This window comes from Capsaspora owczarzaki (assembly GCF_000151315.2).
Source record: "Capsaspora owczarzaki ATCC 30864 unplaced genomic scaffold supercont2.14, whole genome shotgun sequence".
In the NCBI taxonomy this organism is placed as follows: Eukaryota; class Filasterea; order Ministeriida; family Capsasporidae; genus Capsaspora; species Capsaspora owczarzaki.
Window position 1 is genome coordinate 374,462 of NW_011887305.1, and position 18,495 is coordinate 392,956.

Sequence of the window (18,495 nt, forward strand, 5' to 3'; positions counted from 1 at the left end):
CAATCCGTCGGACTAAGAAACGTCTCATCTTGTTGGGGCACTACTCGAACTCGTCCGTCAGGTGCGAGCGGAACTCCGGCTCGCCGGATACGGAGGTGTTGCCGATTGTGCGGGCATTGCGTCGTTGGAGACATCTGCTGACGGGATCCCAGGCACAAGGTGATTTTCACGTCGGATCACAAGAACTTGGTGAACTACAGAACTTGGAGGTCAGGAACTACCGGATGGCGCGATGGATCGAGGAGCTCAGCCAGTGCGATTTCAAGATTGTGTTCACGGCTGGTGTGTCGCAGCCTCTGGCAGACTGCCTGTCACGCAACCCAAACTTTGAGGGCAGTGTGCGAGGCGAAGCCGCTCGCAAGGCGTTCACGCCGGGTCAGCTGGACAGCACGGTCGCGGCCGCAGCCACAGTGGCGAGCACGTCGGCTGGAGCAGGTCAAAGCGCAGCGAAGGCGGTGGCGGCGGAGGTGTCGATCGAGGATCAGATCCGCGCACAAGTTGGCACCAGCCCCCCTGACCAGAAGTTGCAGAAGCTGCTCGGACTCACGCTGGCTGATGGCCTTTGGAGAGATGGGAGCAAGCGCATCTACGTCCCGGAAGGTGACTGTCGTCGACTGGTTGTGGCCGAGTGCCACGATGCCAAGGGGGCGGGTCATGGTGGCAAGCACCGCACGAATTTGCGTGTCAAGCAAACGCATGTTTGGCACAACATGATGGAGTACATCGAAAAGTACGTGGCTGGTTGCACTCTCTGCCAGCAGAACAAGCCGTCGCATCTCAAGCAAGCTGGCCTGAACGCATCGATCGAAGTGCCTGCTGGTGTGTGGCAGGATGTGGCTATTGACTTGGTCACGGATCTGGTGCCGTCGAAGGATTACCGTGGGCACAAGCACGACGCGGTGCTCACTGCTCAGTGCTTGCTTTCAAAGCAGGTGCATCTCATCCCGTTTTCCAAGGATAGCAGTAGCGCGATGGTGACGAGGGCGCTCATGGATCGCGTGTTTGCGTACCATGGGCTGCCCAACACGCTGCTGCACGATCGTGATTCACGGTTCCTAGCTGAGCACATGACCAGCATCTGCAAGGGGCTTGGCATTAGGCAGCGGGCGTCAACGTCGTTTCACCCCAACGCGAACGGGTCTCTTGAGCGACAGCATGCAGTGATGGCTCAGGTTTTGCGTAATTACGTGAACCACAGTCATGACGATTGGGTGGAGTTGCTACCCTGGGCCGAGATTGCCATGAACTCGTCGGTCAACGCAAGCACAAAGGTGACGCCGTTCATGGCGAGCCAGGGCTTTGAAGCTCGGACGTCATGGAAAATTACTCCTCCTGAACGAGAGTCGGACGTTGATGAGCACATCGCGCTCATTCGTACGATTGTTGAGGACACCAGGAAGGAGTTGGCCCGAGCGAATGAGCTCAGTTCGGCCAAAGTGGACAAGCATCGGACTCCCGCCCCTGGGTACCAGGTTGGCGACAATGTGTGGCTGGACACGCGGCAGCTGCGTCTCGAGACGGTGGCCACGAAGTTCAACCCGACGTACATTGGTCCGTTCGAAGTGCTCGAGGCGGACAAGCACACCGTGCTGCTTCGCCTGCCAAAGTTCATGAAGCATCATCCTCGCTTCCATGTTTCACGGGTCAAGGCCGTGGGGGCGGATGGCATACCTGGCCGGCCAGTGTCCGAGCCTCGTCCCATTCACATGAAAGGCGAAAAGTATTATCAAGCGGAAAAGATTGTTGATTCTTTTATTGACAAAGGAACGCTCTGGTACAAGGTCAAGTGGACAGGCGTGGAGGAACCGACTGTTGAGCCGTGGGAGGTGTTTGGAGAACACCATCGAATGACGGAGGCATTTCATAAGGCTAACCCGAACAAGCCTACTCGGGAAAGTGCCAAACGCAAGAAGCGCTAGTGCTTTGGGAATGTCTCGAAAGGGGGGGAAAGAAAGGCGGAGTGTTATGGATTGATGTGTATCTGTATTTGGAGTGTGTTCACTCGTCGCTTTGTATAAGTGAAGTCTCTTGTTTCCCTATCATCACTCTCATCATCAACCCATTACTCGTATCTTCGTGGAAGGATCTCTGATCATAACATTTGGTTCTCAGACAGTCTTCTTTGGCTTTGTATTGATCTTGTACGAAATGCTGCGTTTGCTGCGGTCGACGACTGGCAGCAGCGGTCGTCCTTCCGCAGCCCCCCCTTCCTGTTGTCGGACAAAGCAATGGACGTCGGGATCAATGCATATTCAAAGAGATTTCTAGCCTGACGATGCCACACCGCGCAATGAGCAGCGGCAACAAGGGACCAGGACACGGAGCCAGCAGTGGACAGCGACCCCCTGCTCATGCTGGTGCTGGTGCTGCTGCTGCTGGTGCTGGATCAGCTCGCTACACTGGAGGAGGCGCCCAGACACACAACCACCCTGCTCACGGGCAGCAGCGCGATCAGGCTTGGGGACAGCGTCGTGATGGTCCTGCTACTAGTGGCCAGTCGTCCTACACTCCTGGTGGAGCCGCGGCAGGTGCTCAAGCTCGTTACGCTGGCGGAGCCCAGACGTACCAAGGCGGTGCGCATCGTGGAGGCGCTCAAGGGCAGACTTTCGGCGGGCGTCGCGACGGCCCTCCAGGTGGCCAGTCTCAGCGCGGACGAGACCACACTGCTCAGAGCTCTGACACAAACAATGCACGCATTCCCGCTGCCGCCATCGCTGCTGCTGCTGCTACTCCTGCTGCTGCTGCTGCTGCTGCTGCTGCTACTCCTGCTGCTGCTACAGAGAGCACCGACCTCGATCGCTCTGCCAAAGGCGTCCGCAAGCATGACTCGCGCGCTCTGCGTGAACGCCAACTGCGGGACGAAGACGATGAAAATGACAACGACGAGTATGTCAGGGAGGAGGACGAGGATGAGGACATGGAAAATGAGGATGCAGGACCCAATCGGAGGTACCGAGGCGATCTGATTGGCGACACGCTGCTGCCTGGAAGCATCCGCGTCCACGGGAAGGAGGAACGGCCCAAGATCGTTGGGACCAAGACCCAACGCATGCATCACATGAACAAACAGCAACGCGTGCAGGCTGCCCAGGAGGATTTGAAGCTCGAAGTGTTGAGCTCGAGCGCCCTTCCTCCCACCTCTGGCAACTACCAGAAAGCGCTAAACCGCATTCCCGCGGCAGTCGTAGCGCCAGGCCTTGCCACTGCCTTGCGCGGGCCGTCCAAGCCTGCTCATTTCCAAGGCGGGCGCACGACTGCGAGTGAGCGCGACCAGCAAAAGTTTGAAAAGCAAGTCCAAGAGGAAATGGCTGTTGTTGTCAAACGCGAAACCGAGAAGCTGCACAAGCCCATTCCGATGGACAAAGTGCGTATCGTTAGGGTGTGTGCGTGGTGGTGGTGGGGGTGCGTTGTAAACGACGGATGATTTCATCAGTAGTTTGGTTTTCTTGTTTTGACATCTTTTGGCAGCTGCAAGAGGTGATTGGCAACCGGCTGGTCATTCTGCTGGACGAGAATCGAGCCATGGTGAGCCGGGCACCGCCGAAATCGGCAGCAGCACCACCAGCTACTGCAGTGCCTCCTCCTACCCCGGAGGGCCAGCCCAAATTGGATGCGGCTGCGAAGGCAGAGCTCAAAGCAGCCGAGCGCGCCCGCAAGCTTGCCGCTCTTCGTGAAGCAGCATACTCGGCCGCAGAGATTGTGGAGCTGGCGCAGCAGCGCAAGTGCGACATTTCGCTGATTGACACCCAGCCCGAGCGCATCACGTTGCAACTCGCATCAACGGCCATTTTCGAGAAGGCAGAGGCTGAAATGAAAAACCGCCTCGCACAGGCCGAAAGTGCCATCCGCACCAAGATTCGCAACTTTAACAACCGAAAGGAGGTGCAGCTCACCAACTCGACCGCCGAGAATGACTTGAAGCTCAAGATTGTCCGCGCACGACGCTTCCTCAAGCGGGGAAACCTGGTCATGATTACGGTACTCTTCCGTCGCGCGAGAAAGCGCACTGCCAAGCCGTTCAACCGCCAAGACCAAGAGCGTCAGATGAAGCTGATCATGGACGCCATCTCGGATATTTCGACGACAGGCCCCGAGCACTTTGTCCTCAAAACAACCATGATGAGTTGTCTGTTTATGCCAAACGAGAAGGCCAAGGACGCCGTGGTCAACATTTACAATCCGACTGAAGAGGAGGACGACGACGATGACGACGACGAGGACGATCTCGAGAGCGAAGACGAAGAAGACAGCAGCAGCGACGATGACGACAGCAGCAGCAGCGACGATGACAGCAGCAGCAGCAGCGACGACGACGACGACGAGCAAGGCCAAAATGCACCCGCTGTTCAGTCGAACAAGAACGCCAAGAAGCAAGGCGGCAAAGCCCCCGCAGAAACCAAGCCCACCGAGAAGCCAGCCATGTCCAAGTACCAGATGAAACTCTTGCAACGACAGCAGGCGGGGTCGCAACCGCAGCAAGCCCAGTACCAGCCGCGCTCCTCGTCCAAGCAGTGATTATGATGCCTGCCTGCGAGCTTGTTGCTGCCCACAATAAACGAGAATCATTCAATTACTCGTCAACTTTGCAAAGAAAACAAAATGCAAACAAGGGAAGGGGAGGGGGCGGGGGCAACATTGTGTTGGATCTGATAAATTCGAATATCACGCATGACAACACACCACAGAAATTGACATGAAACAAAGAAAACAAAAGGCAGCAAGATACGACAAAAAACAAGGTGTGTGTGTGTGGGAGATGTTTAATCATCGTCACCGCCACCAATCTTGCTGAGGAGGGACGCGGCATCGGAGCCAATGCTTTCGCCTTCTTCTTTGTCCTTGCGACGGCGGCCACCAGCAGCGCCTGCCGCACGTTTTGGTCGCTCTCTGTCGAGATAATACAGGATGAAATAACGTGAGCACCGTGAACAAAAAAAGGCATCGCGTCGAAGCATAAAAAAAAAAAAAACCTTACCGGGCAAACGCAGTACCGCTGCGAAGGGATGCAATAAGATCGTCCATGACACCCTTTTGGTCGCCCTCTTCGTCGATGACAGTCTTGCGCTTGTCCTTTTCCGACTTGAGACGAGCAGCCTCCTTCTCGGCCTTCTCAGCAGCACGCTTGGCCTCGCGCTCTTCGGCCTCGCGCTTCTTGACGTTGTCCTTGTGAGCATCCTGCCAAGGTACAAAAAAAGGAAGAAGAGGTCAGAAACTGAACCAGAGCATGCTGCAGGAAAAGCAACCCCCCCCACGAAACGCGCCACATACATCAATGCCCTGGACAAAGGTGCGGAAAACGCCAAAGATTTCTTCAGGGGTGGCCGTCTTGGGATCTTCGCCATAAAGCGTCACAACCTCCTCAAAGACCTTGGTCATTCGCTCAAACATGTCTGAAAGATCCTTGAACTGGCTCGAGGCCTTGTCAATGAAAGCGCCCATCACGTCCTTGTACTTGTCGCCCGCAGGGGCGTTGACGGACAGCTCGAGTTCCTTCTTGACAGCTTCAATACCCTTGCGGAGGTCGTTAAAGTCGGCACCAATGGTCGCGAGCGACACTGAGACACGGAGACAATTAGGTTGAGAAAAAAAAGTTAGTGTTGCAACCCTCTATCGGGGCAAACTGCCTCTCTCGCATGTGCAGAACGAAAAACAAAACGAAACAAAACAAACGAAATCATGCACGTACTGCGAGCGGCACGCTCTAAATCGCGGAGTTCATCACCAAAAGTGAGCAGCTCGGGACGCTTCTTTTCGAGCAAATCCGCGAGGAAGTGCAACAAGGTCTGCTTGTTGTCGTGGGTCTTGGTGTTGCCAAACTGCAGATTGGCAGAAACGCGCACAGGGTAAGTACAAAACGCGACCCGTTCAAAACTCCTCGCATATTCCCATTGTTTGTCACGCGTTGGTCAATCTTGAAACCACGGGCACCGGCGTTACGCGAGCCAGAGTTCATGTAGTTACCGACAAGCAGCACCATCTACACAGCCAAAGCAAGAAAAAAAATGCAACAACAAGAAAGTGAGAACAACCCGCATCATCCCCTCTTGCTGTTTTCATCTATCTTGCAAAACCGCACCTCAAGCACGCTGCGAAGCTTCTTGCTGTCCTTGATCTGATCAGCGGCCGAAAGCACAGAGACAACGTCACAGAGACAACGTCAGGCTTGATTTCACCCAACAGCTCGGGGAACTTGAGCTGGAAGAGCATGGTCGTGAGACGCGACTCGATGCGTGTGGCAGGGTAAGAAGAAGAAAGGAAAACCAATAATCCGGTGCGTCAGACTAAATCCTGTCTTCGCTTCAAGAAAAGCCCCTTCTGATCGCCTTCGACCTCACCTCCATCACAAACTGATCCGCTCGGCTCAAGGGAGAAGGATCGGCCTTGAAGGGCTCAAGAGCCTGGAGTTCTTCCTTGGAGGGAACAAACTTGAGGAACTGGTTGATGGTCTGCTCAGGCAAAAGCTCGGGGTCGCACTTCAAAATGGCACCCTTCATCGTGGCAAAGTCCATCTTGAGACGACCAAGCATGATGGCTGCGTTCCGAGGAGGCGGGCGGAAATCGGTGAGCACCAGCAGACAAACGAGTTCAATCTTCTTTCCCCCCCCCCCAAAAAAAAAACACGACAAAACACAACCAACACAACCAACAAAACACTTACAAACGTTGTACGCCTTCTTGCCGTCAATCACGGACATTTCCTTGATCTTTTGCACCGGCGGGGCATCGCTCTCTTCGGCATCGTTGGTCTTGGCCTTCTTGGCGCAGAAGAGCGACTCGAGGTTCTTAAAGTCCATGTCGCCTTCCCAGTTGCTCTCGTCGAGCTTGCCCCAGATCGTGTCGCTGGCGGCGCGGGCGTTGACCTTGGTCCAGTTGATGCGCTTCATCTGCACGCTCGGCTTGTACTTGTTCAAGTCCTCTTGGGGCGGCGGTGGGCCAAAGCCGGGCATGCCAGGCGGTGGCGGTGGGCCACCAGGCGGCGGCGGCGGACCACCTCCCGGCGGCGGAGGCGGAGGCGGCGGACCACCACCCGGCGGTGGCGGAGGAGGCGGGGGACCTCCACCCATCATCGGCGGAGGCGGCGGCGGCGGCGGGCCACCCATGGGCGGTGGCGGCGGGGGTGCGCCACCTTCCGAGTCTCCGCCAGTGGCAGTGGACTCACCGCCACTGCCGCCACTGCCGCCACGCGAGCCGCCGCCAGCAGCAGCGGCAGCCTGCGCCTCGGCAACTTGGCGCTGGGCCTCCTCGAGCTTGGTCGTGAACTCTGTGACCTTGGTTTTGAGCTCGTCCATCTCCTTGTTGAGCTTGGTCTCGTTCTCGACCTTGTTCTGGTTGAGCGCCTCAAACTCGCGCTTGAGCTTGGCAATCTGCTCCTCTTGCTCGGCGAGCGTGTCCTGGTCGACAAAGCCGCGGATGATGGGCTCGACGTCGAGCGAGAAGGTGCCCTGGAAGTCGGGATCGATGCCGTTGCGGCGCAAGACCATTTGGGACACGGCTTCGTCAATGAGGCGGTAGTACTTTGGCCGGGTGACGTGGTCGTCGCGGATGAGCATCAAGTGCTGGAGGACGGACAGGAAGTGCGCGTCTGCGGGCGTGTCGGCGACGAGGTTGCGCAAGAGGTGGAAAATCTCCTCGGGATCGGCCATCTCCATCTGCAGCTGACCAAAGCGATCCAGCAACTCGGTGTAGTCGTACTGGGTCTCGTTGTCAAAGTACGTCAGCTGCAGATTGAGCTGCTCGGCATCGTGCGAGCGCAGCCGTGGCAGCACCTCGGCCAAGCCGAGCAGCATAATCTCGTTACGAAGGTGCAGGCGGAAGTCGAGCTCGTCGGGCGTGTTGATGAGCGCATTGAGGAACTGCACGCAGGCAACCTGGAGGTGGCCATTGTCCGAGTCGCGCAGAACGCGGACGAGCGGCTCAAAGCGCATCTGGCGCTCCTTTTGGCGCGCCACCTGGGTGATGCCCTGCAGCACAAGTGAGTGGCCGCTCGGCGGGACGAGACACACGGCACCAAGCAATTCGAGAATCGTGGTGGTGGTCTTGACGTCGGCCGTTCCGAGCGCCAGGGCCAAAGGTCGGATGCCCTCGGCGCCCTTAATGACGGCAAACAGACCAGGGCCGTTGTTCATGAAAGCCTTAAAGCAGAGCACGCAGGCCTGCTCGATGGATTGCTCGAGCTTGTCCTTGATGTCGTGCGAGTTGAGCTGGTACATGACGGCAAACAGGGCATCCAGGCCCGACGCCTCCTTGAACTGGCGCACCCAGAACATTGGCTGGGAGCCCAGCGAGATGCGCAGCGAGTTGAGCACCTTGAGCATCTTGTTGAACGTGGTCTTTGGGTTTCGCAGCTCGCGCACAAAGTGTTCGGGCGTGTTGTCTTCGGCGGCCATTTTGAGCTGTAGAGGAGAAATGAAGGGGTTTTGTTTTTCAATGAGTTTTGGGTGGATTGCCACAACGGGTTTGTGACAGAAGAAGAAGAAGAAGCAGAAGAAGCAGAAGAGCGTGTTTTTACCTTGGCGGCGTTGATGAGTTGCCACTTTGCCTCTTGCGACCGCAAGCGCATCGGGACACGCGCGTCTTCCGGAATGTTCATTTCATCCTGAAATATCCCGAAACAGAAACAATAAATAAGCAAAACCAAAAAAACAAGTCGAGTGAGTTTTTCGAGTGAAAATCTGCAAAGATTGGAAAAAAAGATGAAAAAAAAAAGCAGTATTTTGGCAGCAAAAAAAAAAAAAAAAAAAAAAAAAGGGAATTCAAAACACAAACAATTTTGTAGCTTTTTGGTTTTGCTTCGCTCTGTTCTGATTCTGAGAGCAGAGCACGTTGCCAACGAAAGAACAACAAGAACGGAAAACAAGGGGGAAGAACGAAACAAACGCAGCAGCAGCAGCAGCAGCAGCAGCAGCGACTCAAACAAACCAGAAACAAAGGACAAAAAAAAAAAAAAAAAAAAAAAAAACACAACCTGAAAAAAACAAAAAAACAAAAAGGAAACAGGAAATAAAAAAAAAATACAATAAAAAAAATGCCATCGTTTCGTTTGTCAGTTGTTGTTGTTGTTGGTTTGGAAAGAGCGATTGTTCGCAGCTCAGACAGCACGGCCGAGACTCAAACTCAGACGAGAGAGACAGAACGCACGAAGACAGAAAGAAGAACGAGAAGAGAGAACGGCAGATCGCATCGCAAAAAAGAAGCAAAAAAAAATCAAAAATAAAAAATCAAAAATAAAAAATAATAAAAAAATTCCTCAAGTTTTTTTTTTTTTTTTTTTTTTGTTCAAGTCAAGAAGCTGAATGATGATGATGATGATGATGAAACTGACCATCATCTGCTCAAACTGCGCATCAAAGTCCTCCTTGGAGAGATCGGCGGGGATTTCGCTGTGCATGGCTGCGGCTGCGGCGGCTGCGGCGGCTGCGGCGGCTTGCTGGGCGGCAGCAGCGCCAGAGGCAGCGCTCACGGTTCCTGCGCCGCCCGGGCCGCCGCCAGCAGCGCGGGAGATGGTGCCTGGGGGTGCAGGGGCAGCGGCAGCAACACGCGCGAGGCACGCCTTGACGCTCGCGTTGTCGCCAGTGTAAAAGACAGCGTTGCCGTTGCCCTCGCTGGACGACAGCGACGAGGGCGCGGACGAGCTGCTGCTGGGCCCGCTGATCTCGCTGCTGTCCGCGGCACCCGAGGGGCGATCCTTGTGGTCGTCCTTGTCCTTGCGGAACATGGACTTGCCCATGCGCTTGAGCGCGCTCATGGCTGCAGAGAAGAAGAAGAAGAAGAAGGAAGGAAGAGGGAAAAGGAAAACTGAAGGAAAAAAGAAAAAAAGAAAAAAAAAAGAATGACGCTTTTTGGTTGCAAATGCTCGTTCAATAGCTCAAAACGCTGAGAGCTGAGATTGAGCGTTGTATGACTATCAATGGTTGGACGACGTACGCTGAGATGGTTCACATGACACGTTCACAAAAATGACAGAGGAGAAAACAGCTCATGACGTGGAAAAAGACAAGGCCGCCTCGCGCTTGACGTTAGATCCACATCCGAAGGTTGAGAATAGGTACAGTGCAAAGAAATTCAACGGAGAAACTAACCCAATGCATATGGATTGAAGGTACCGGCTTGATCAGGGTGTGCAAGAGCTCGATGCCTTGAATCTTTCGGAGTCGATCGCAACGTACTTCCTTACTCTCGACTTGTTCTCGCACCTTGCATCTCAAACTTTGGCGTCAGTCAAAACCAACAAGAACCCGTCTACTTGGACGGACCAAGCGGATGTTGTTGGAGATGCTGCTTGAGGGCGGGAATGGTCCGAATTGGCGCTTGGCAAACGTGGCATTTCATGTCTGCCTTGAGCATGCTCTCGTAACGATTCGTGTCAAACTGCATGACATGGTACCACATGACAGGTACCAAACAACAACAACAATAACAACAAAAACAAAGTCAGTGAAAACAACTGGCATTCTTTTTTTTTTTTTTTTTTTTCCGAATCACTCCACTTGCCTTGACTTGGCCAGTGTTTTGAAGCTGCTGAACGACCTTGTCGTAGTCGACAAAGAAGGCTGTTGTAAACGAGTTCCAGTGCTTCTTGTTTTTCAAGTGAGCAGAGTCAAAGTCCTGGCTAATGACGTGCAGATGCAAGAGTCTGAAACGCATGCAACTGGAGATGAGCGAAAGCGCTCCCTTTCTGATCATCTCAGCCTCGCGTGCTAATCATGGACATCGACATTGAGCCGTACCGCATCGAAGGAACGGCATGAAATCCGATCCGAAACGAAGCAACTTGATTTCGGTTTTCGGCTTGAAGTCTGTTGAATTGGTTTTGCAGCCACAGCAACGACACGACGCTCAAATGAGCTGGAAGGGCTCAAATGAGCTGGAAGGGCTGCAAAGTAGAGCCCCGGTAACCAAAGCAATGCTCACCTGGAGACTGCAAAATCCGCCCGCTCTTTCATTTTTTCGAGCGCCGTCACACTTTCAATTTCCGTCAGAGGAAGGACCAAGAGATGATGCTTGGCCTGATGTTCAATTGCGCAGTCAATGCAAGTCACCCCACAAAACCCCAAAACAAACAAAAAAAAGGACGCAATTTCAAAAGACCGAGGTGAGACCAACCGTACCTTGGCAAATTTATCTCGAATCGTCATTGTGTGCTTGTCTAGAAAGAAGGTATCAGCCTTGTATCGATCTGGATGACGAATGTAGTCATACAACGCGTTGGACCAGTTTCCCTGAAATGGCGGCGCAGCTCTGTGAGCGGGAGATGACGGCGCAGTTTTCTGCCCCGCTGGCGATGCAACCAATGCATCAAATGCATTCTTTGGCGCTCTTGTTGCAGCAGCAGCTATTATAGCTGGAGACCTTGGCGTTGATCGCGTCGTGGCAGACAGTTCTTCAATCTCGTCTTCGCTGTCCGTCTCATCCTGTTCGATACGAGCCTAAGAGAACTCGCACGTCAGCCAAACTACAACCTTCTGGTGACCAACATCATGATTGAAAACCCGAAACGTACCCACTTGGCAGCAACCTCAGGAACGAGCGGCTCGGCAGCTGGTCGTGTTGATCGACCGGACGGCTTGGACACGATCGCAGACTCGACAGACGGCTTGTTGGATGATTGTGCATTCGACTTGGTATCGACTTGGATGGGTAATGCAGGAATTGCAGGACTTGCAGGAATTGCATGATTGGACGCTCGAATTGGCTCAATGATCAGTCTGTGAGGGAACGTTGAGGTCGCTGGCAGGAAGAGCTCGACGTCCACGCGACCCGCAGATCCATCGAGTGCAATCTGATCTGATCTTGAGCTGAGGAGCGTCCTGTTGACCACCGACGGGTGCTTACCGCACTGTGCCAAAGGATTGAGAGATTCTCGTCAATGCTCACTACGTTTGTACGTCTGGCGTTTCAGATGTAAAGTTACTCATAGGCTCGATTGGAGGTACCTGTTGAACTTGCATCTGACCTGTAGCGGCTGAAAATCGCACTTTGACTGTTGCAGAATAAACCCCAATGAAACGCGCGTCTCAGATTTTGAGTGTAATTTCTAAGCGCAACGTTGTGCTCCATTTTTGCAGCGATTTACTCTGTTCACGCGAGCAGCCGAGGTCGGTGATGCCGGTCTGCTCAGTTCTGCCAATGCTTGTTGCTCCATCTCTGCATTGGAGCCGCTCGCGGCCGCCTGGCTCGACAAAAGCGGCGCGGAACATGGAAGGAGCAGAAAATGGCAAAGTAAAAGACTGAGCTTGCTTAGACCGAAAATTAAAAAGGAATTTCATCAAAAGGACGCTTGGTGTCGAATAATGATGCTGGAATATGGATGAGGGGGCGAGAGAGCGAGGTGAAAAGGGAGGAGACTTGGGAAACGCACACATCGAAACAATTCGCTCTTTTCCAGCAAGGAGTCTTGCTCGCGCTCTTCTGACGCTAAATTGTCACTTCTAGGACTTTGACCCTTGTACAGAATTGAACGAAATGGCCCCGGTCTGCCATAGGCCACAAGTGCATTGTGATTGTATTGGTACAAAGCTGAATGCTGGTGCATTCTTCAAACTTGAATGCGGTCATCAACTGCCCCACTACGCGCTGCCGACACGATCACGAGGAATCAATCGAAGCTCGCTGAACAGATTGTCAGGTAAAAAGTCCAGAAGTGAGCGGCAGGCAGTCGACGTCGATCTTTCTATTTGACCAAGCTTATTACCTGCCATGCTTGAGGAAAACGTTGCCTAATCAAAGTAGACAAACAGAAAGTGAACAAGCACATATACAAGGTGAACAGCGATGAACAAACCAACCATAAAACAAACTAGACAAGCAAGAATGCACAAACCTGCGCTCTGTGCCGGGTTGATGCCAATACCATCTGCCAAAAGTTCCAATAGATGCAACAAGCAGAGTAACGTCAACAATAGCACCAACAAAAGCCACAGCAACACCAACATCGAGGCACAGCGCCAATCGCCAATCGCTACCGTTTGTGATGATGGCGCTGGTGGCCGGCGGCACTCGGAACTGTCCCAAGGCACACACCCATAAATGAATACGTGACACACAATGATACACCTCACATCACTGCATCAAGCGAGACCACAAACCTCTTCGGCAGCAAACTTGAGCACTGCAGTGAACGGCGCGACCTCTGGCACACTCAGTCTGTCCACAAAACCCCGCGTCCCCCCATTGTACCAAACAAACACAAACACCAGAATCTCCAAATGAGTGCAAGATGGGTCGCAGCGACATCCGCATTGAAAGCTCAGTGGAAATGCATTGGCGTCCGCGCAGTTTCGTCTCCGTCATGTCCTGGTGGGATCCGCCTGCTCCATGGCTGAACTTCCATGCATGCTGTGCTTCATCCTGTCATCCAGTCCAGTCCATGGCAGGCCAGGCAAGTGGGGACTTCAGGCTTCTCGTCCAACGCCGTTCCTTGCTTTCCCCCATGTCCGCCGCGTAGCCTTCGCTTCCGTCCCATGCGGTCAGGTTGGACTTGGTTGAAAGCGAAGAGCTGTTTACACTTTGAATGGCAGCTTGGGATCGGACGTCAATGTGATCTTGAAGGTGACCTTCGACCTGTCATTTCTGAAGATTAGCAATGGAAGCTCAATCAATGGTCAATCATCGAGACTGTTGTTTGCAGGCTGACATTATGAATGGAATAGGACTGAGTAAATTGTTGAACGGTCGAGTTTAATCGTGGATTGCAACAAGAGTTGTTGTCGAAAACGAAAAAAAAAAGGGAACTTGCAAGGCTCAGTTGCTCAGTTGCTCAGTTACGCCCAACCAAATAAATCCTTCGTCTTGCAACTGTTGCGCAATTCTCTAAGGTGATGCGGGCGCAGGAGTCTCGGACGAAGCCGCCTCTTCTGCAGCAACAGCAGGGGTCGCTTTGTGCGTCTCCGCTGCTTCAGCTTCCTGCTGTTGTTTTTGTTCTCGTTGCTTTTGTTTCCTTGGCTTGGAGGAAGTTGAAGCTGCAGGAGTCTCAACGACAGGGGCGGCCGTCTCAGGAGTTATGACTTTGGAAGTTGCGTCCACAGGAACGGCCTCGACAATATCAAACAGGCCGCAAAGGGGAACGTGGCGACTGAGTTCCAAATTGGAACTTGAGAGCAAGGAGGTGAATTCTCGGGTGGAACGAGCCTTGCCACGTTGAAAGACAACGAGCAGCTGCATGTCGACGAAGCGCTTGAGGCGCTCAAAGTATGCGTTGCGTGTTTCCAGCACTGGCTCGACCAAGAGAATCTTGGCGTGCGACGGCATGCTTGTGCGGACATGCGACAGAATGTTCACTGCCATCGTATCGTTCCAGTCATGGATGATGCTGCAACAACGTATCAGAGAAAAAAAAAGTCAGTGGCTGGCAACTGCACAATGCCACAGAACATCAAGTGTGCGACTGACTGGTTGAGAAGGTAGTAGTCACACTCCACCGAAAGAGGCTTGGAAAAGTCGCCCGCCACGAAGCGAATACGGTCTTTTAATTGAACTTGCTCGATATAGTTGCTGCAAAAAACCAAAAGCAGAAGTGATGGAGCGATTCCTTTGTGCTACAATCCCCCTCAAATGAATGTGGTCGAAACTTACTTGGCCTGGGTCTCCTTGTGAGCCAAATCAATGACGGTTGCAGTGGCGTCGGGGAATTCGCGCAAAAGCCCCTCTGCTACCGAGCCAATACCACCACCTGCAACACCACGCGAACAAGCAGTGAATAATTTGTCTTTGTGTTTTTCGGAATGGCAAGACGAGTCTCAAGCCCTCTTCTCACCAATATCGCAAATGTGCACCGAACGGCCGTGCACTTGAGCGAATTGCTTGAATTCATCGCCATACTTGGCCAGCATCTTTGGCGCAAAGTCGGCCGAAATGCTACGCTGGGCGAGGTCGAAGTTGCCGCGCTTTTCGGGGTTCATGTTGTAATAGTTCTCGAGCTGCGGGATCAGCATCAACATGACCACGCACACACACACAGACACCAGAAAAAGCAAAAGTCTCAGCACTTTTCACCCAAACTTCTCAGAGCTCCCGCGCGGTGCTTACATTCTCGCCGTTGGCAAGCTCAAACGCCGGGTACACCTGACGCATGCCTTCGGAGAGGCGTGTCCAGCCATAGTTGACCTCGTCTGCATGGTACAGGAGCATTGGCACCAACGACCCGACATTATCGTCGTTCTGAGTGAACAAGACTGAAAAGTCGTTCAGGTAGAATTTGCCCGTCGCTTGGTCCTTGTTCATGAACTGGTTGGCCGCCGCAAAGTCGAGCAGTCTGCACAAGAGCTGCGCATTGACTGGCTGACGTCGGATCTGGCTCGGCTTGCGGTTGCGCAGCCAGCCAATAAGCTCGCCACAGGTCGCGCCGTTCGCGCCTGCCTCCGCGAGTCCGTCAAACACCTCGAGCCGCGCCATGGCAGCCAGCGCCTGGGTGAGCCCAAAGCCAAACATGGCCTCGAACGCACGCAGCGGTGCTGGTTTCGCAGCCACGGTGAGCCAGTCCATCAGCCCGAGGGCAATCTCGCCAATCTTGAGCGCCCAGCCCGGCGCGTGCAGCTCTGGCGGGGGTGCTTTGAGCGACAGGAGCGCGTTCGTCGCTTGTTGCCCCAGCGATGGCTGTTGAACCAGTGCCTGCAGTCCGACGGCGACGACGAGCACGACCAGTCCGAGCGCCAGCAGTCCTTTCATTGTGCGCCAAATCGAACAAACAGGAGTGAGCAATTCAATCCCAAAAGTGCTGGGATCGTCGAGATGCAGCACAGTGAAAAGCTACGCTGCTTGAAAGGGTGACCAAGAAGAGCACTCCTTGTTTGTTATATCTGTCGAAAACCCGTAACAAACAAACTCAGACAATTCACACCAACAATCATAATAAACAAAAACGCACGTCACGAACTTTGAACTAGCTGACTGACTGATGAGCCCGTTTGCGACTCTTCCGGATGAGCTTGTACTGCGCATCCTGGCACAGCTGCCCTCCGTGGACGTGCTCGCCGTCTCACGCACTTGCCACCGGATGCGCACTGTGGCGCGCGACCCAACGCTGTGGCGGCAGCTGCTCTTCCGCGATTTCGACTGCAGCGCACTCGCCGTGCTCCCCGTCGCAGCGGCTGCTGCCGAGACCATCCGTCATCATCAGCAGGAGCAGCACAAGCAGCGCACCGATCCATGGATCCAAGCGCACCCATTGCGTCGGGAGGCTGGGACTGAGCCACGACGTCCGATCGCAGTGCCGTTCAATCTGCGAACGCGATTCCTCATGCCATCTGAAGCACCTGCGACGCAACAGGATGCAAGTCAAAGACCAATCGCCACCTTTACAGACTATACTCAATGCTACGGGCGGATTATCCCGGTCACTGGCGTGTCCAATATCAAGTCCATCCGAGCACTCCTCACCAGCTTGCTCCGAAACCCTCCGGAAGGGCTCAGCACTGTCCTGTTCCATCGGGAACTTATTCTGTGGTACGAGGCAATGCACCGAAGGTATACCCGAATCATGCGGCGACTGCAGCTGCAGCATCTCCAGTGCGAGTCGTCGTACACGTTGCCGGACGACCCGTTTGCCGATCGGTGGCAGCTGTGTGCTGATGACGAAGCCATGCGTCTTCAAACGCCAGAGGTCGAGTTTGACACGTCCGAGGACGACGACCTGCTCATTCTGTGCCTCGGCGAGAAAATCAAGCATGAAGACGTTGCGAACGGACTCGATACCAAACTCACTCTGGTTCGAGGGCCGCCCGTGGCTCCAAGACCAGCTGCATCCCTGTCAACTGCTACTCTTCGATTGATTGCCATGTCTGGCTCTGACATGGAGCGAACCAGCTCTGCACGCAGCAACATCAGTGACGACGCCAGTGGCGATTATGCCAGCGTGAACGACGCTGACGAAGAGGATGATGGCGAGTATCAAGCCAGTCTATCCGAGGATGAAGCAGAAGAAAGGGATGAGAGCGATGACGCTGACGGTAATTCAGCTGAAAACGGCGAGGAGGGCGAGGACGATCCAACCGCGCTGCATCCTCCTTCGCCGCCCATGGCCGAGTCCCCGTTGCCATCGCCACTGCAATTCTCTGCGCCGGAACACGCCTCAAACCACAGCAGCATTCTGCAACCACCGAACGCTGTCAACGCGACCCCGTTCGCTCCCATTGCAGACCCTCCATTGCCGGTCGACGCCGCCGTGCCTTGGAGAACCTGCTTCTTTGACCGTCAGCAGCTGGAGCACCACTGGGCTCTGGGTCGCGTGTGTGCACACTTTGCGTTCCAAGCTCACGTCAAAGAAGCATCCATCATCTTCCTGGAGCTGTGCCACGGCAACATGCGAATCCTCTCGATCTCTCAATGTCGCAACCTGCGAGTCTGGAGCCTCGAGACCATGTCTTGCTTGCTTTCCTTGGACTTTACCGGAAAAAACCGGTTTGACTGCGCTGTGGCCAACGACACAACGGTCTGCAGCGTGGATTTTGTCGAAGACCGTCGGGCGACTGTGATTCAGCTGTGGAATGCTGAAACGGGCAGCCTCTCTGCCACCCTCGCAGGCCATCTGATGCCGGTAGCAGCGTTGGCCATTCTCCCGCATGCTCACCAACTCCTCAGCTCTGACGATGCGCATTGCGTGCGGCTGTGGAACATTTCCTTGCCACAAGCTGCGTTTTGCCTGGCTGCTGTTCATCTCGCCTCAAGGCCATCACTTTTGCTGACATGGGAGTTGTGTCTTTGTGTCACCACGGCGACTAGCTCTGACGCTGGCTTGATCCGACTATTAGAACCCACGACTTGGCTTGGCGATTCCGGTGCTGGCGACACATCCACGCAGCAGCCTTCACCAGCAGAAGCTGGATCCGCCCCTGCTTCCCCGCCACCTCGAACGGCATCGTGGAAGGGCGCCGTATCCGTCCTTGGCAACCAAGTCTACGCCGTCGACGGCGCCACCTTGCATTGCCTTTCGATTCCGTCCTGCGCGCTTCAGTCCTGCTCCCACTCAAGCCACACCTTGCTGCACGAGCATCTGAGCAATCCCAATCTCATCCCTTTAGGCGAAGGTCAGCACCCGGCGCCCACCACAGTCCACTGCACATATGCTTCCATCCAGCAGTCCGCGCGCATGAACCTCCCCGTTTGCGTGCACGCATCCATGGAAGCTGTCTACGTTGGCCATGCCGATGGCGACATTTCTCGATGGCCGCTCAATTTCCCGGACGGACTGGACGACTGGCAGGGGGTGTTGCGAGGTCACGAAGCGAGCGTGTTTGCGCTCGACTCGTTTGGGCGTTCGCGTTTGGTTTCGGCGGCGTCTGATTTTGCCGTTCGCGTATGGAGCCTCACGACGCACGAGTGCTTGATAGTCACCCATCTATTGCCGCCCTTGGAGCGGGTCTTCTCGCGGTTGAACATGGTTTCGCTTCCCGAGCGAGTTTTTATCTCTGAGAATCAGTTTGGCGTGGCGCTTTCCAATGGAATGATCAAAGTTTGGCAGATTTAGACCGGGTTGTTTCTAATATCACATCGTTCGCTCTC

General features: G+C 54.3%; 7 protein-coding genes across 7 annotated transcripts; 3 read left to right on the plus strand and 4 right to left on the minus strand.

The window, feature by feature from the left end:
* Positions 1 to 224: 224 nt before the first annotated feature.
* On the plus strand, positions 225 to 1,919 carry CAOG_09105 (hypothetical protein; the record flags this gene model as incomplete). The annotated part of the gene is made up of 1 exon (XM_011272460.1): positions 225 to 1,919. The coding sequence occupies one exon, from the start codon at positions 225 to 227 to the stop codon at positions 1,917 to 1,919; it is 1,695 nt and encodes a 564-aa protein (XP_011270762.1).
* A 357-nt stretch (positions 1,920 to 2,276) lies between these two features.
* Positions 2,277 to 4,570, plus strand: CAOG_07582 (hypothetical protein). Its single transcript, XM_004343406.2, has 2 exons — positions 2,277 to 3,364; positions 3,469 to 4,570. The coding sequence occupies exons 1-2, from the start codon at positions 2,918 to 2,920 to the stop codon at positions 4,513 to 4,515; spliced, it is 1,494 nt and encodes a 497-aa protein (XP_004343456.2). The 5' UTR covers positions 2,277 to 2,917; the 3' UTR covers positions 4,516 to 4,570.
* A 190-nt stretch (positions 4,571 to 4,760) lies between these two features.
* CAOG_07583 (hypothetical protein) lies at positions 4,761 to 9,745 on the minus strand (the record flags this gene model as incomplete). The annotated part of the gene is made up of 11 exons (XM_004343407.2): positions 4,761 to 4,887; positions 4,976 to 5,175; positions 5,269 to 5,555; positions 5,687 to 5,816; positions 5,900 to 5,977; positions 6,077 to 6,112; positions 6,148 to 6,222; positions 6,336 to 6,532; positions 6,659 to 8,393; positions 8,510 to 8,596; positions 9,323 to 9,745. The coding sequence occupies 11 exons, from the start codon at positions 9,743 to 9,745 to the stop codon at positions 4,761 to 4,763; spliced, it is 3,375 nt and encodes a 1,124-aa protein (XP_004343457.2).
* Positions 9,746 to 9,905: 160 nt separating this feature from the next.
* CAOG_07584 (aprataxin) lies at positions 9,906 to 12,216 on the minus strand. The gene is made up of 8 exons (XM_004343408.2): positions 12,074 to 12,216; positions 11,934 to 11,980; positions 11,501 to 11,836; positions 11,109 to 11,426; positions 10,912 to 11,006; positions 10,728 to 10,796; positions 10,492 to 10,633; positions 9,906 to 10,368 (listed from the first exon to the last, which is right to left on the minus strand). Exons 1-8 carry the CDS (start codon positions 12,195 to 12,197, stop codon positions 10,240 to 10,242), a joined length of 1,260 nt encoding a protein of 419 aa, XP_004343458.2. The 5' UTR covers positions 12,198 to 12,216; the 3' UTR covers positions 9,906 to 10,239.
* Positions 12,217 to 12,566: 350 nt separating this feature from the next.
* On the minus strand, positions 12,567 to 13,635 carry CAOG_09106 (ubiquitin-fold modifier 1; the record flags this gene model as incomplete). The annotated part of the gene is made up of 7 exons (XM_011272461.1): positions 12,567 to 12,609; positions 12,692 to 12,716; positions 12,821 to 12,853; positions 12,963 to 13,002; positions 13,086 to 13,143; positions 13,504 to 13,560; positions 13,616 to 13,635. The coding sequence occupies 7 exons, from the start codon at positions 13,633 to 13,635 to the stop codon at positions 12,567 to 12,569; spliced, it is 276 nt and encodes a 91-aa protein (XP_011270763.1).
* Positions 13,636 to 13,648: 13 nt separating this feature from the next.
* On the minus strand, positions 13,649 to 15,680 carry CAOG_07585 (hypothetical protein). Its single transcript, XM_004343409.2, has 5 exons — positions 15,025 to 15,680; positions 14,753 to 14,915; positions 14,572 to 14,668; positions 14,389 to 14,490; positions 13,649 to 14,308 (listed from the first exon to the last, which is right to left on the minus strand). Exons 1-5 carry the CDS (start codon positions 15,661 to 15,663, stop codon positions 13,810 to 13,812), a joined length of 1,500 nt encoding a protein of 499 aa, XP_004343459.2. The 5' UTR covers positions 15,664 to 15,680; the 3' UTR covers positions 13,649 to 13,809.
* A 129-nt stretch (positions 15,681 to 15,809) lies between these two features.
* On the plus strand, positions 15,810 to 18,492 carry CAOG_07586 (hypothetical protein). Its single transcript, XM_004343410.2, has one exon. The coding sequence runs from the start codon at positions 15,893 to 15,895 to the stop codon at positions 18,458 to 18,460; it is 2,568 nt and encodes an 855-aa protein (XP_004343460.1). The 5' UTR covers positions 15,810 to 15,892; the 3' UTR covers positions 18,461 to 18,492.
* Positions 18,493 to 18,495: the final 3 nt, after the last annotated feature.